Source organism: Ammospiza caudacuta, chromosome 26 (assembly GCF_027887145.1).
Source record: "Ammospiza caudacuta isolate bAmmCau1 chromosome 26, bAmmCau1.pri, whole genome shotgun sequence".
Taxonomy (NCBI): Eukaryota; Metazoa; Chordata; class Aves; order Passeriformes; family Passerellidae; genus Ammospiza; species Ammospiza caudacuta.
The window spans coordinates 5,790,517-5,802,942 of NC_080618.1; the positions used below are offsets into that span (position 1 = coordinate 5,790,517).

Here is a 12,426-nt window from a genome sequence, read left to right on the forward strand (position 1 = left end):
TTTTCAGGACAAAGCTGCCCCCTGCCCCCCCAGCTGAAGCTGCCAAACTGCGTTTTTGCTGTTTTATGTCAAACATGACTGGACATTTGCATACACAGATTTTGTGTCTGGCTCTGGCTGGGACTTGTTGCAGCTTCCTTTTCCCATTTTATTCAGCTTGCTAAGTTTTTAACCTGCAGCTGGTGGGGCTTCCTCTTTCGGGTGTGAGGTTCTTGCACCCTTTGTGTGCTGCAGGTGCCCTGTGCTGGGGCTGGAGCACCCAAAGGGTGCCTGGCACACAAACAGGAGCTGCAAAATGGCACCTCTGCTCCCAGGTGTCAGGTGGCCCATGACCCCATGGCCTTCATCTCTGTGTGGCTGTGACCTACTAATCCCCAAAGTACGTGCAGTCAGCTTCTTCCAGATTTTATTGTTTGTTTGTTTGACCCCCCCCTGTGTTTGCAAGCTCTGATTTCTGAAGCTGTCACTATTTGCAGTGGGAAGGCAGATTATTTTAAACAAGCAAAATATATCCCGAACAACTTTGTGTCCAAAGTTGGTACAGAGTCATTATCAAGAGTAACTGTGCACCCTGAGTTCTGTAAGTCCAGTTTGTGCCAGGCTGGTGCTGGGAACAAGCAGAGGCACCCAGGGGCTGCAGCTGGAGCCAGCCCTGCCCCTCCTCAGTACACCGTGCACCAATTGCTGCCATCACTGGGCATCAGCCCCCCGGTGATGAGCAGAATCAGATCCACAAACCACCAGATGCCCAGGCCCCCGAGGGTCAGCAGCTTCCCCACGGCGGTGCCGGTGTGGCCCAGGCAGAACCGATCCACGCCGAAGCAGCCCAGGAAGAAGGAGTAGAGCAGCGTGGTGATGAAGTAGTGTCCGGTGTACCTGCGAGAGAAGATGGGGCAGGGTCAGCGGGTGTCAGCGCTCCCCGCCGGACCAGCCGTGCTCCCGGGGGAGCTCGGTCCGGTGGTGCAGGGGGGACCGGGACTCTCCTACTTGACGCAGGGCCGGCTGCCCCGCAGGAAGCTCCGCGGCTCGGCGCACTCGATGCCGTCCAGCGCCCGGCACAGCACTCGCGTGTGATCCACCTCGCCGTGGGCCTGGCCGCCGAACTGCGGCGGGGGCAGCGCTCAGCGCTCACCGGGGCCCGGCGGGTACCGGCACCGGGGCCGCCCCCGCCCCGCCCTCACCTTCACGCAGCCGTGGCCCAGCTCCTGCTGTGCCGTGGCGTTCCCGCCGTGGTCCACCGGCTCATCGCACTCCACGAACTCATCGGGGCTGCGGGGAAGGAGCGGCTGGTGAGGGAGGCGGGGAGGCCGCGCTCCCCCGCGCCCCGGCCCGGTGCTCACAGGTAGGTGCAGAGGACGAGCGGCGCCCGCGGATCGCTGTAAGCCCAGGCGGAGGCGGGCGGCCCCGGCGGCAGCTCCCGGGGCTCGGTGTCGTTGCCCGGGAGGCCGCGGCCGTGCAGCAGCAGCAGGTTCCCCAGCAGGAGCGCGGCCTGGCCGCACAGCAGCGCGTACCCCACGGGCGGCGCCATGGCGGCACCGCCGCGCCGCTCGGCCTCGGGCCGCACCGCCGCAGCCAATGAGCGTTCGCCGTCGCGCCGCCCCGCCGCCCGCAGCCAATGGGCGCCCTCCGCCCCGCTCCCGCAGCCAATAGGCGCCCACCGCCCCGCTCCCGCAGCCAATGGGCGCCCGCCGCTCGCAGCCGGTCGGAGAGAAGCGGAAAAAGCTGCGGAAGCGGCAGCGAAGGGCGTGGCGGAGGGAGTGCGCGCCGGACGAAAAGCTGATTGGCTGCCGAGGGGACTGGCGGCCAATGGGCGAAGGCGAGGGGCGGGGCGTTGATGCCGCGCGTGTCGCCAGCCGCCGCGCGCGGCGCTCGGGACCGAATCCCGGGGCTGAACCGGCTCAAACGGGGCCCGGCCGGGGCCCAGCCGGGGCCGAACCGGCTCAAACTTGGCTCGACCGGGGCCCAGCCGGGACTCGGGGACCTCGGGACCCCTCCCTCGGGGGCGCCCGCCACGTTCACCCAAAGAGCTGATGCCTTAACACCGGAGAAGGGCTCTCAGGGCTCTGCGTTGCCGGTAACGGGCAGCGCGGCGGCTCAGCGACTGATTCCCGTTGTGCTGTGCGACTCTGCCTAGTGCCACCCTGCCCTGTGGGAATGGGAGGCAGCCTAGGTTCGGGTGCATTTGTGCTCTTTTCCCCAGTAAATTGACTCCGCTTCGCCATTACTTGTTCCTGATGCGATGGGTTTGTCAGGTGTTTGTTCCTGGTTTTTCTGGAGGATGATGCAGAGCTCCGAAGTTTCCTGGCAGGTTTTCCACGGGCCATTGGTGGAGCAGGGTAGGATGCCTGGTGCTTGTAGAGGAGGGTAAAGCCTGTGATGCCTTTTCATTCTGGGGAGTTTCTCGTGCTCACCTGTACCTGTGGTATTGCCCAGCCAGGGCCTGACACGGTGTGTTCTCATGTGCTTCCAACACATTATGAAAAGGTTCTTTCCCTAGAGGGCTGGTGGGGCACTGAACAGGCTCCCGAGGGAAGTGTCACAACCCGGAGGCTACCAGAGCTCCAGGAGGGTTTGGACAACGCTCCTAAGGATGCCCAGGGTGGGATTGTTGGGGTGTCCATGCAGGGCCGGGAGTCGGAATTGACGATCCTTTCCACCTCAGGATATTCCACGGTCCGTGCTCTGTCCCGGGGCCGTGCCAGGGCGGTGCCGATGCCCGGGTCCGTGCTGGGTCCTGCGGCCGTGCCCGGGCTGTGCCGACGCCCAGGTCCGTGCTGGGTTCCGGGGCGGTGCCGAGCCGTGGGGCGGGCGGTCGGCCGGGCCCGGGGCGGTCGGTCGGGCTCACGGCTCCGCCCCGGGGCGGCGCAGCGCAGGCCCCGGCCCGGCTCCATAAGGCCGCGGGGCCGCCGGCCGGACCCAGCGCCCCACGGGAGGGGCGATGTGGCCAGGGGGTGTCATGGCCCGGGCCTGGAGCTGCCTCTGTCGCCTCCTCATCTTCGTCTTCCTCCTGCCGCCGCCGGCCGCGCCCGGGCAGCCCGCGGGTGAGTGCGCGGGGCCGGGCCGGGCCTGCCGCCCGCAGCCCGCTCGGCCCCCATTCCCTTTCCCGGCCCCCATTCCCTTTCCTGGACAGCGCCGTTCCCCCTTCCCCATCCCCTCCGCAGGGTCGGGCCCTCCCTTGTCTCCCTACCCCTGCTCTCGAAGGGGGCAGAGCCCCCCAGAGCTCGGCCGGTGCCACCCACAGCAGGCGGGTCTGTGGGGGCCAGCACCACCTGTGCCCTGCCCAGCATCGCCGGTGCTCAGGGATGCTGCGGAGGGCCCGGCGGGGCTCCAGTGTCGGGCCCATGGAGCTCCAAACGGGGAGCTGATCCCGGGACAGAAAGGCTCCGGTGCCGGGCCTATGGAGCTCCAAACGGGGGGCTCATCCCGGGACAGCGGGGCTCTGGTGCCGGGCCCATGGAGCTCCAGCCGGGGCTCTGGTGCCGGGTCCATGGAGCTCCAGATGAGAAGCTGATCCCGGGATAACGGGGCTCCGGTGCTGGGCGTGTGGAGCTCCAGAGGAGCTGATCCCGGCAGCGGCCTCGGGTCCCGGCACACCTGCCCGAGTTCTTTGCTCCTCCATCCTCCCGGGAGCTCCGCCCGGCTCTTACCCGCAGCAGAGCCCCAGGGATGTGGGGCTGCCCGGTCAGTGCAGGTGGCCTTGGCCATCCAGGGGCTCGGGTATGGGGCACAGCCGCCCAGGCTGCTGTCCCCAGGGTGGGAGGGATGACAGGACTCAGTGCCATCGTTCTGCGTGGCTCTAAATTACTGGGTCCCCTGCTGTCCTTAGGGATTGTTTATGAATTGAGATGGTTCTGTTTACGGGCTCCTATGGTGCTGATTCCGGGCTGTACATACATGACAGGCACAAATGTCTCTTCTGTCATTGTTTCCCCCTCTTGAAGGGATACATGCACTGTGTAAAACTTGTGTTTGTCATTAATGCATGTTTTTATAGTCAGGTCTTCCCAGCTGAGGAATATATTTGATACTGGTGCTTCATGCTGAGGACACGGTTTATGTGATGTGTGCCTCTCCCTGAGGGATTCTGTGCTGGAATCTCTTCCTCTCACTTGCTGTGTTGTTGCTGGAGGGTGTGTGAGCTGTGTGAGGTGAAAGTCAGCTTTGAAAGGTGGTGCAGCACATTGGGAACTGCCTGACTGGAGGCCCAGGAGTGATGCCTGGAATTATGCATCTCTGAGATGTCAGGTGCTTGGTGTTTTAGGAATAAGATTTTTGTTCCTGCCTGTAATAAACACTGGTGCCATTTCCGATGGTGGATGGTAGTGTTCCTCTCTGCCCCAGCTCTTAATGCCAAACCTCCTATGAAATATAATGAATAATAAAATTCCTGAATGACCATAATCACATAGTGGTGTGTAGCCTTAAGGGATTTGTGTGCATGGCTTTTCCCCTCCTGTTGGTGTCCATAGAAGCCTTCAAGATTTGATTATATGGATTAAAAAAAAAATCACAGGCAGAGGCTGCTTTGTGCTACTCCATCTCTCTCTTGATATTTGGTGTCATGCACACACCAGGATGTCCCAGCCAGGCTTGACCACAATTCTTGAAGTGTCTAAACGCTTGGGTTTAAATTTCTGGGGAGATAGGGTGTTTGGTTAAGATAATTCTTTTGTTCAGATCACAGGAAACACAGCACTGCCTCAGCCATATTGCAACAAATCTGGGACAATCATTCAGCAAAGAGTGGGTTTGTGGTTATTTCCTCCATGTGAAAGGGAAGGAGAGAAAAGACATTTCAGTGTAGTTAACGTTGCCTTGCTTTTGCAAAAAAGAAATGAGGATCATTGCTTTAGAGTTTCTGCATGTCTTGATCATTATTATTTCACAGGCTAAATATATATAAAAAAAGGTAAGAATGTGCATTTGACAGTTCCCTTTGGTGGCCAGATGTAAAGGCAGTGATGTCTCCAGAGAGAAGCTTCCCACGGAGTCAGCTGAGCAAGCAGAGCTGGTAAGATGGGGAGGAAGTGAGTGGGCTCAGCGTGCCATGGGTGGAAGGGAGTGACTCAGGGCCAGTGACCCCCAGGAGGGTTCATTTTTCTGCAGATAACTTAGCTTTACCCTGCTTCTCCTTTGAGAAGGCTCTGAGGTGCAGAGGATGTTGTGACAGTAGCAGTGCACACGTGTGACAGTCCTTTTTGTAGAACAAGGGGAGCTGTTGTCTTGCAGACAAATTAGGCTTTAGGAAGGGCAGAAGGAATGGGGAGAGTCTAGACAGGAAACACTTACAGCATAGGTCTGGATTTCAGCAAGGGGTGTAAGAATTTTCTAGGAAATATTTCTGTGGGAGAGCTCCGTAACCTGATCAACATCCAACATCCCCAGTGAAATACCAAAGGAAACTTCATCAGCTGCTGTGGCCAGGTTTAATGTTATCCAAATATTCCAGGTGAGCAATACACACAGAGGAATTTGCTTCTCTTGCCATGATAATTGGTCATCTCTTCCTGCACCAGCACAGCAGGAGAACCCAGCAGGTTTGAAGACTGAAAGCAGGAGAGGGAGAGGTGGAAAGAAAATCCCCAAGGAGTGGTGCCTGTGGAAGAACAGCTGGCCAGATGTTCCCAGGTGTTTTGAAGATGAAGCACTACTGAGGCACTCTGGTTTTTGAGGTTTGGGAGGAGCTGGAACTGCTGCCTCCACAGAAAACTTTCCTACATTTAGAAGGAGGCTTGTTATCTTTGTGTTTTTTTATAAACCTCTAAACATTTTTAAGTGGACTTAGATAATATTTACATAGTGAAAGTAAGTGAAGGAGGTTTTAGTGCAAGAGTCAAGTGCACCAAAAAAATGCTTTTCCTGGTGTGTCATTGCCTGGAGAAATAAAAAAAAAAAAAAATAATAAAAAAAGAAATCATAAAAAGCAGTGGTTCTGTTGTTTTGAAGGACATATGTAAGTAAGCCAGGTCATGGAAGTTTCTCCTCAGACACTGCTTGGCAAAGTCCTGTATGGTTCTGAAAATAGGGTCTGGAGAATGCAGATTGAGCTGGCAGCTGGTACCTCCCAGTCAGATGGGATTCAGGCTCCATAAAAACTGATAGCAATCCCAGTGATCTGAGCATGAGAGAAGTATCTATCAGGGATACGTGGCTTTGAAAGGATGGTGCAAAGTGTTGTGCTGAGGTGGAAATAACTCCTGTACAAGTATGAGAGGGTGAAAAATGGGGAGCAGGAAAGGAAACGAGTGTCAGAGTGGGGTGAATGACAAGTGAATCAGATGTGTGCTGTTTGGAAGGTGAGTTTAACCTGTGGAGATCCACAAACACACGCAGCACGTGTGCCTTGGTGTGTGTGAGGCCTCTCTGGGCTGTTGTGTCCTGTTGTGGGGTTTTTTGGGATAGTGGAGCCAGAGCAGCCTGATATGAGCAGGCAGAGGTGTAAGGAAATCCTCTCCTTAGTTGCAGGAAAGGAGAGGCAAGGATGACAGCAGGAAATCTAAAGATGTGGAGCTGGAGGGAAGGGCTGGGGGAATGGAGAGTGCAGCTTGAAGCACAAGGAGCTGGTGGTTGGGTCAGGAATGCTCCATGTGGAGCTGTCCTGGCTGTGTAATGCCTTTGGCACTTCTGCTGAGCAATCCCCTGCCAAAATGTGGAAGCTGACCTCAGCTATTAATTGTAATCAATTGATGATAACCACAGTTAGCTTGATGAGTTTTGGTGTTAGCAGCTGAGCTGCTCACATGCTGATGAGTTGTTTTTATGAAATTAGCTTGCTCTGTGGTGTAACAGGCCACAGCATGAACTTTCCTCTTTTTAATTTTTTTTTTCTTCTTCCGTTGAAGTGTGTATCTTTGACCTTCCTTGGGAAGGAGTCACAGCTCAGGAAGGATGGTGATTGAGGGGAAGTGTGAGTGACTAAGTGCATGTAGCTGTGTGCTCTGATTCTGTAACTGAGCCAATGGGGCCAGCAAGACAGGGGGTGCATTCTGACCTTTGCTGAACGCAGATTTTACCTATCAGGCACCCCCAGAACACCTGAACACCCCCAGATGTTCCCTCAATGTTAGATTCATTATAGCTGTGAGGTGTTCTGGTGGTTTTCAAGCTCCCACATGCCATGGAGCATGCATGAAATTCCTCTGGTGGATTTGGGCTGGGGAGGGGAAGATGAATCACATCTTCCTAGTTGTCTCCAGTGCTTGGTAATTAATGGCAGCCTTTAATGAGATGAGATGAGATAACTATGGTCATGGATGCAGTTGTGTTCTTCTGATCAGAAATAAAATCTCAGCACGGAAATGGGTCATCAGCATGTCCTGTCCGCAGTGGTGACGTGCTGCAGCTCCAGCAGCTGCCAGAAAGCACCTGACTATTTTAAGTCCTGTAACTTGCTGAAAAATTGATTCCAAACCCTACCTGGCCTTGGTAGAAGGAAATTGTGGCAGCAGGGTTGGCTTTCTGCTCGGCTGCACTTGTCCCTTGGGTTGGGTTTTGTCCCTTGTCCCTTGGGTTGAGCTGCTCTGTGCCCTCCCTGATGGGCTCTGTGCCCTCCCTGAGGGCTGCTGGTGATGTGTGAAATGCTGCCCAGGGCACTTGGCATGGGAACAGCTGCTTTGGGAAGTGAGGGGCAGTGCCAAGGACATCCCTGCTGGAGGCTCCCACCCCACCACCTCCCAAACTGGGCTCTGAAGGGTGGGTAGGAGGGCAGAAAATGGGGAGAGAGCTGTCAGAGCATTCAGAGACTTGAAATTTGGCCTCTTTTAGTGCTGTTGCTCTAAGAGGATCCTCTTGGAGTTGTGCTTTTCCCAGAAATCCCTCCCAGTTGTGCTTCATGTGATGATTCACTGATTTTTTTTCTGCTTCCAAGCTGCTCTTGGGCAAACGTGTCAGCTCCAGGCAGTGCCAGGGCTGGCTGTGCCCCGCTGTTTGTGTCACCTGTGAGCCTCCAGAGCCTGGCATGAGGGTCCCACCCCTCTGCTGAGGGTGGGAAGGGCTCTGGGGATGGGACCAGGGCAGAGCAGGAGCTCAGGGCTGGCTGGAGCGCGTGCTGGGAAATGACAAATGGACAGAAGTGATTGCTGCAGTGTGTGTGTGCTTTTGGTGGTTCATTCCAGGAAAGGAAGCAGCCCTTCCCTCCCTTGTTTTCAGGCAGGGAGGTACTGACACTGTGTTCTGTAGCCACTGAATATCAGGGGCTGTTTTCAGGAATTTTATCTCTGCTTTTTTAATAGTAGACAAATACTTTCTTAGTATTGTATGTCTCCTTTAATACTTTTTAATACTTTTAATGTAGTACTAGTTTAATACTTTTAATGTCTACTTTTAAATACTTTTAATGTCTACTTTTTAATACTTTTAATGTCTACTTTTTAATACTTCTAATTCTTTTAATGTCTGCTTTCTTTTTTGTATTATTGTAGTCTACTTTAATAGTCTACTTTGTCTACTTCAATAGTAAATAAATACCTTCTGTCTACAAACACCATAATAATGAAAGTTCTGCTGCAGTGTGTGCCCTGAGAGGCAGTGGGGCTGTGCCTGTGCTCTGGTGACAGAAATGCTGTGTGGCAGAGCAGGAGAGTGCATCTGAGGTCTCCTGCCATGGCCACGTGTGCTGTGACAGGAGGGAAGCTGGCAGTGAGCTGATGGCTTGTTCTTCTGGGATAGTGGTGGGAAGTGTGGGAATCCATAAATCAGAAAGGTTTGGGAAAGCTGCAAAAGGCCTCAGAGACAGCAGAACTGTGAGCAGAGCTGAGCAGCAGCCATGAGATTGGTCAGCGGAAAAATTATGTAAAATGTCGAAAAGCAAGTACAAATAGAACAATGGTCTGTGTATTAACCTTTATCTAGAATAACTCCCTAAGCTACAGAAAAGTTTATCTAGTGAGATATTAGGGAGTTCTAATCTTAATAATGGAGCTCTGTGCATTGTGTTTGAAGGCTCACAAGCAGGGATTGTATTTGAAATCAGCAAGCATTGTTTAACCAAAGGTACCTGTGCTTATAGTGGTTGGATGGAACTACTGTCAATATAGAATATATACTATACAGATATAAATACTGTCAATGTGCTTTTGCTTTGTGTGATTGGCCAAAAAACTTATAAAGTGAGTTGTAACATTAAATTCTTGGTCTGCTGGCTGAGATGTGAGCTTGATGGCATCTTCCCACTGTCATAACCATGTAATGAGGCTGGTGCTGGAAAATCAAACAGCTCAAGGCACGTTCCCAGCAGTCCTGTCCTGTTTGTGATTTGTACAGAGACCCCAGCTGGCAATGGGAAGAGTGTGCAAGGGACTCTCTTTTCCCTTGGGATGCCTTTTTGAGTGCTCCCCAAGGTGATGATGATGATGATGATGATCTGTGTCAGCTTGCCAGGCATAAGAAGGCATCTCCTGAATTCAGCCTGGTGCTTTTTGAGGAACCCCTGGCATTTAAAGCCTGCCCATTTTCCCAAGGATGGAGCAGCCTCTCGTGAAGCTTTGAGCTCACAGTGCTGTCCTGCAGCTTAGAGAAGCCAAAGGCCCTTTGGACATGGAGTGTGAGTTTTGGTGTACTCAGAGGGACTGATTTTAACTGGATGCACCATCTCAGTCCCACTTGAGAGATTTTGGAGGGTCTTGGACACCAAACACTCACTCACCCAGACATGGTGATGATTTCTGGAGACAGACAGTGAGGATAACTGTTCCCTTCCCCCTGCCTTTGTTGGGAAGCTCAGACTCCTCTGATGAGCTCATTGATTCCCTTGCCATGAGCCAGGAAAACTATTTCTCTGGATGCTGCCTGATCTGCCTTGGCCAACCTCCTGCTTCCTGGGTGAGTGGCTGAGAGCCAGGCACCAGCAGATGCCACCACTGATGGGAAAAGTAATTTGCATGCACAATTTATTGTTGTTTACACAGTTAATATAAAACAGCTTGCAAAAACTGATAAAGGGAGCTTGGACTGTGGACTTGTTTGGTTCAGGGGATCTGTCTGATGTTGCATGTACAGATAATATATAAAGGGATCTGTGACAGCTTCTTTGTTGCAGGGATTTGTCTCACCTCAGTTGTTTTGATGAGGCCCTTGGGAGCTCTGTAAAAGCTTAATAAATAGTAGAGCAGCCTCAGGGCAGGAGTTTGGCTGTGCTGTGCAGGGCCAGGGTTGGGGCTGAGCTGTGCCATGGGCAGTGCACTGAGAGGGGCTGCACGGGGCAGTTCTGCAGCTTTGCAGCACAGGTTTGACACTGGGCATCCCTTGCTGTGCTGATTCTGCTGATGAAGAGTGGTGATGCTGGTAAGCCAGTATTTGGAATGTGAAGATTTCAATTCCAAACTTTCTGGGGAAATTGGTGTCTCCTCTGCTGTTTGTGTGTTGTTTTTCTCTGGCCCCTTGCAAGGCAATCCAATTGTGCCTTGCTCTGTGCTCTTCTGAGTGTGGACTTTTCCTCAAATAGTGTTTTCCTCCTTGTGCTTCATCCTCTTGCTTGCTTTGTCCCTTTACCCAGTGTTTCTGTTCTGCTCTCCAGGTTTCCAGGAGATTTCCCTGCTCTCTTCCTATGAAGTTGTAACTCCACAGAGACTGGGGAGAGAACGACGAGAGGCTTCCAACAGCTCCTCCCTACAGGTACTGGGCACTCTGAGCCACATCTTCAATTTAGTGCCCATTTCCAAATAAAGTCCACCCAAAACTAACCTGAGATGCCCATGGAATGCTGCTGGGTGCACCTGGCAGCAGGGAAATGTCTGTCCTTGCAGAGAGCAGCACCTCTGGCACTGCTGGCAGCTGAGGGACAGGAGTACCTCCCTCCTCCAGAGCTCAGGAGTTGCTGCAGTGGATTTTTGGTCTGGGTGTAAAACTTGCATCATGTTCAGTAAAAAAACTGTGTTGTCCTTTTCTGGTTCTGTATTGGAACTTTTCTGTGGAAGTTTTAGGACAGAATAAGAAAACCACATTCCTATTTTGAAACTATTTCCATTTCTATTTTAAAACCATTTCCTTCATGGGATTTTTTTCCCCAGTCACAGAGGAAGAGATGCTCAGTTCTCAAGGCAGGGACAGTTATAAAACAAATATCAGGCTCCTCCTCTGTTGTTGGTTTCAAAGACTGTTTCATTCATTAACATGAATAAAATTCACCTTTCTTTTTATTTAGGACAAAGTGTCATATGCCATTGAGATTGAGGGAAAAGAATACACCATTCATCTAGAAAAGAACAAGTAAGTGATGAATTTCTTTAAATTATTAAATTATTTAAATTAAATGTTATTAAATTACTGTTGTGTCCAGATGAGAAGCTGGCAGGTAGCACATGAGTTTTGAATCCTGGGGTTCTGTGCGGGAAGTGCAGGTACACCCCAGCTCTGCACAATGGGAAAAGATTGAATCCTAATTGTCCTGGCCATCAGCCAGAGATGGTTTTTGATTCCTGCAGCCCTGGGGAGCCCCCTTCAGAGCAGGAAGCTGCAGATTACTCCGAGGAGACCCAGGGAATCTACAACTCTTTCCATTCACAGCTAAAAATAAACAAGCTGAAGTGTATTTCAAGTAAATATTTTCACTTTTGTCTGGATCTTGTTTATTGCTTTAGTTTTGTGGTTTTTTCCTGTCTCAGTAGCACAAGGACAGTAATAAATGAGGAAACTGACTCTCCAAGGTCTGAATACTGACACCTCACAGCTGATACTGAGTCTGTCTGTCTGTCTGTCTGGGGTTTAAGGGCCACTTGCAGCACCAGCACATGGTCATTTACCATGCCACTGCTGCCCTTGATAGAGACACAACTGTGCAAGCCCTTGGGGAGCTCCAGCTGCCACTTGCCAAGGCCCTGACCCTCAGAAATGTGGGAATTGAGCTGCACCACATCAATGAATGAGCAGTCTTAGTCGTGGGAGACTTTCCAGTGCACTTCCTCCTCAAACTGGGGAGGAAAAGGCATATGCAGCAGACTGAGGGCTAGAATTTTTTGTTTTCTGCTTGGAAACAGGGTTTTAGCACAATTTAATGGGTTTTGCTGCTTGTTCTACTTTCTGAGGTGGTTTGTTTGATTTCACGAGCAGTTCTACCATTCTGGTCTCTTGAATTTTGCTGTGAAAATATACTATTTCTTTAATTTTAGAGGATTTTCCTTTTTAATATTTTCTTATTTAATTTCAATTCTCACACTTGATTAGGGCCATCTTACTGCTCTGTTCCAGTGTCGCAGCCGTCCCATGAAATTCCTCTTGTGTTCCTTGTCCCCTGTCATTGCAGAGACCTGCTGCCCAAAGATTTCACAGTTTATACCTATGACAAGGAGGGGAAGTTGCAATTGGAACATCCAGATGTCCAGGTAGGACTTCCTTCTATTCCTATCCTCACTGAGGGTGGCAGGAACAGAGCATTTGTGGGATGAGGGAGTTGGGATCACAAAAGAATAATTGTATTTTCTGCTGGGTCCC

The 12,426-nt window shown here is 52.1% G+C and overlaps 2 protein-coding genes across 2 annotated transcripts in view; one reads left to right on the forward strand and one right to left on the reverse strand.

Annotated features, from left to right (window-relative positions):
- Positions 1–389: 389 nt before the first annotated feature.
- Positions 390–1,551, reverse strand: TM2D2 (TM2 domain containing 2). The gene is made up of 4 exons (XM_058820296.1): positions 1,341–1,551; positions 1,182–1,269; positions 988–1,103; positions 390–876 (listed from the first exon to the last, which is right to left on the reverse strand). The coding sequence occupies exons 1-4, from the start codon at positions 1,526–1,528 to the stop codon at positions 663–665; spliced, it is 606 nt and encodes a 201-aa protein (XP_058676279.1). The 5' UTR covers positions 1,529–1,551; the 3' UTR covers positions 390–662.
- Positions 1,552–2,881: 1,330 nt separating this feature from the next.
- ADAM9 (ADAM metallopeptidase domain 9) overlaps positions 2,882–12,426 on the forward strand; it is a 28,100-nt gene continuing 18,555 nt past the window's right edge. The window contains exons 1-4 of the mRNA XM_058820356.1: positions 2,882–3,041; positions 10,514–10,611; positions 11,141–11,205; positions 12,239–12,317. Of these exons, the coding sequence (XP_058676339.1) occupies positions 2,939–3,041; positions 10,514–10,611; positions 11,141–11,205; positions 12,239–12,317 (345 nt within the window). The 5' untranslated portion in view covers positions 2,882–2,938. The remainder of the gene's footprint in view (positions 3,042–10,513; positions 10,612–11,140; positions 11,206–12,238; positions 12,318–12,426) is intronic.

Excerpts from the sequence above, each read along its gene's own strand:
- TM2D2 (XM_058820296.1), bottom strand. The coding sequence starts at position 1,528 with ATGGCGCCGCCCGTGGGGTACGCGCTGCTGTGCGGCCAGGCCGCGCTC. Across the intron at positions 1,104-1,181 it reads TGGGCCACGGCTGCGTGAAG|TTCGGCGGCCAGGCCCACGG; the intron begins GTGAGGGCGGGG and ends CCCCCGCCGCAG. Across the intron at positions 877-987 it reads GGCAGCCGGCCCTGCGTCAA|GTACACCGGACACTACTTCA; the intron begins GTAGGAGAGTCC and ends CTTCTCTCGCAG.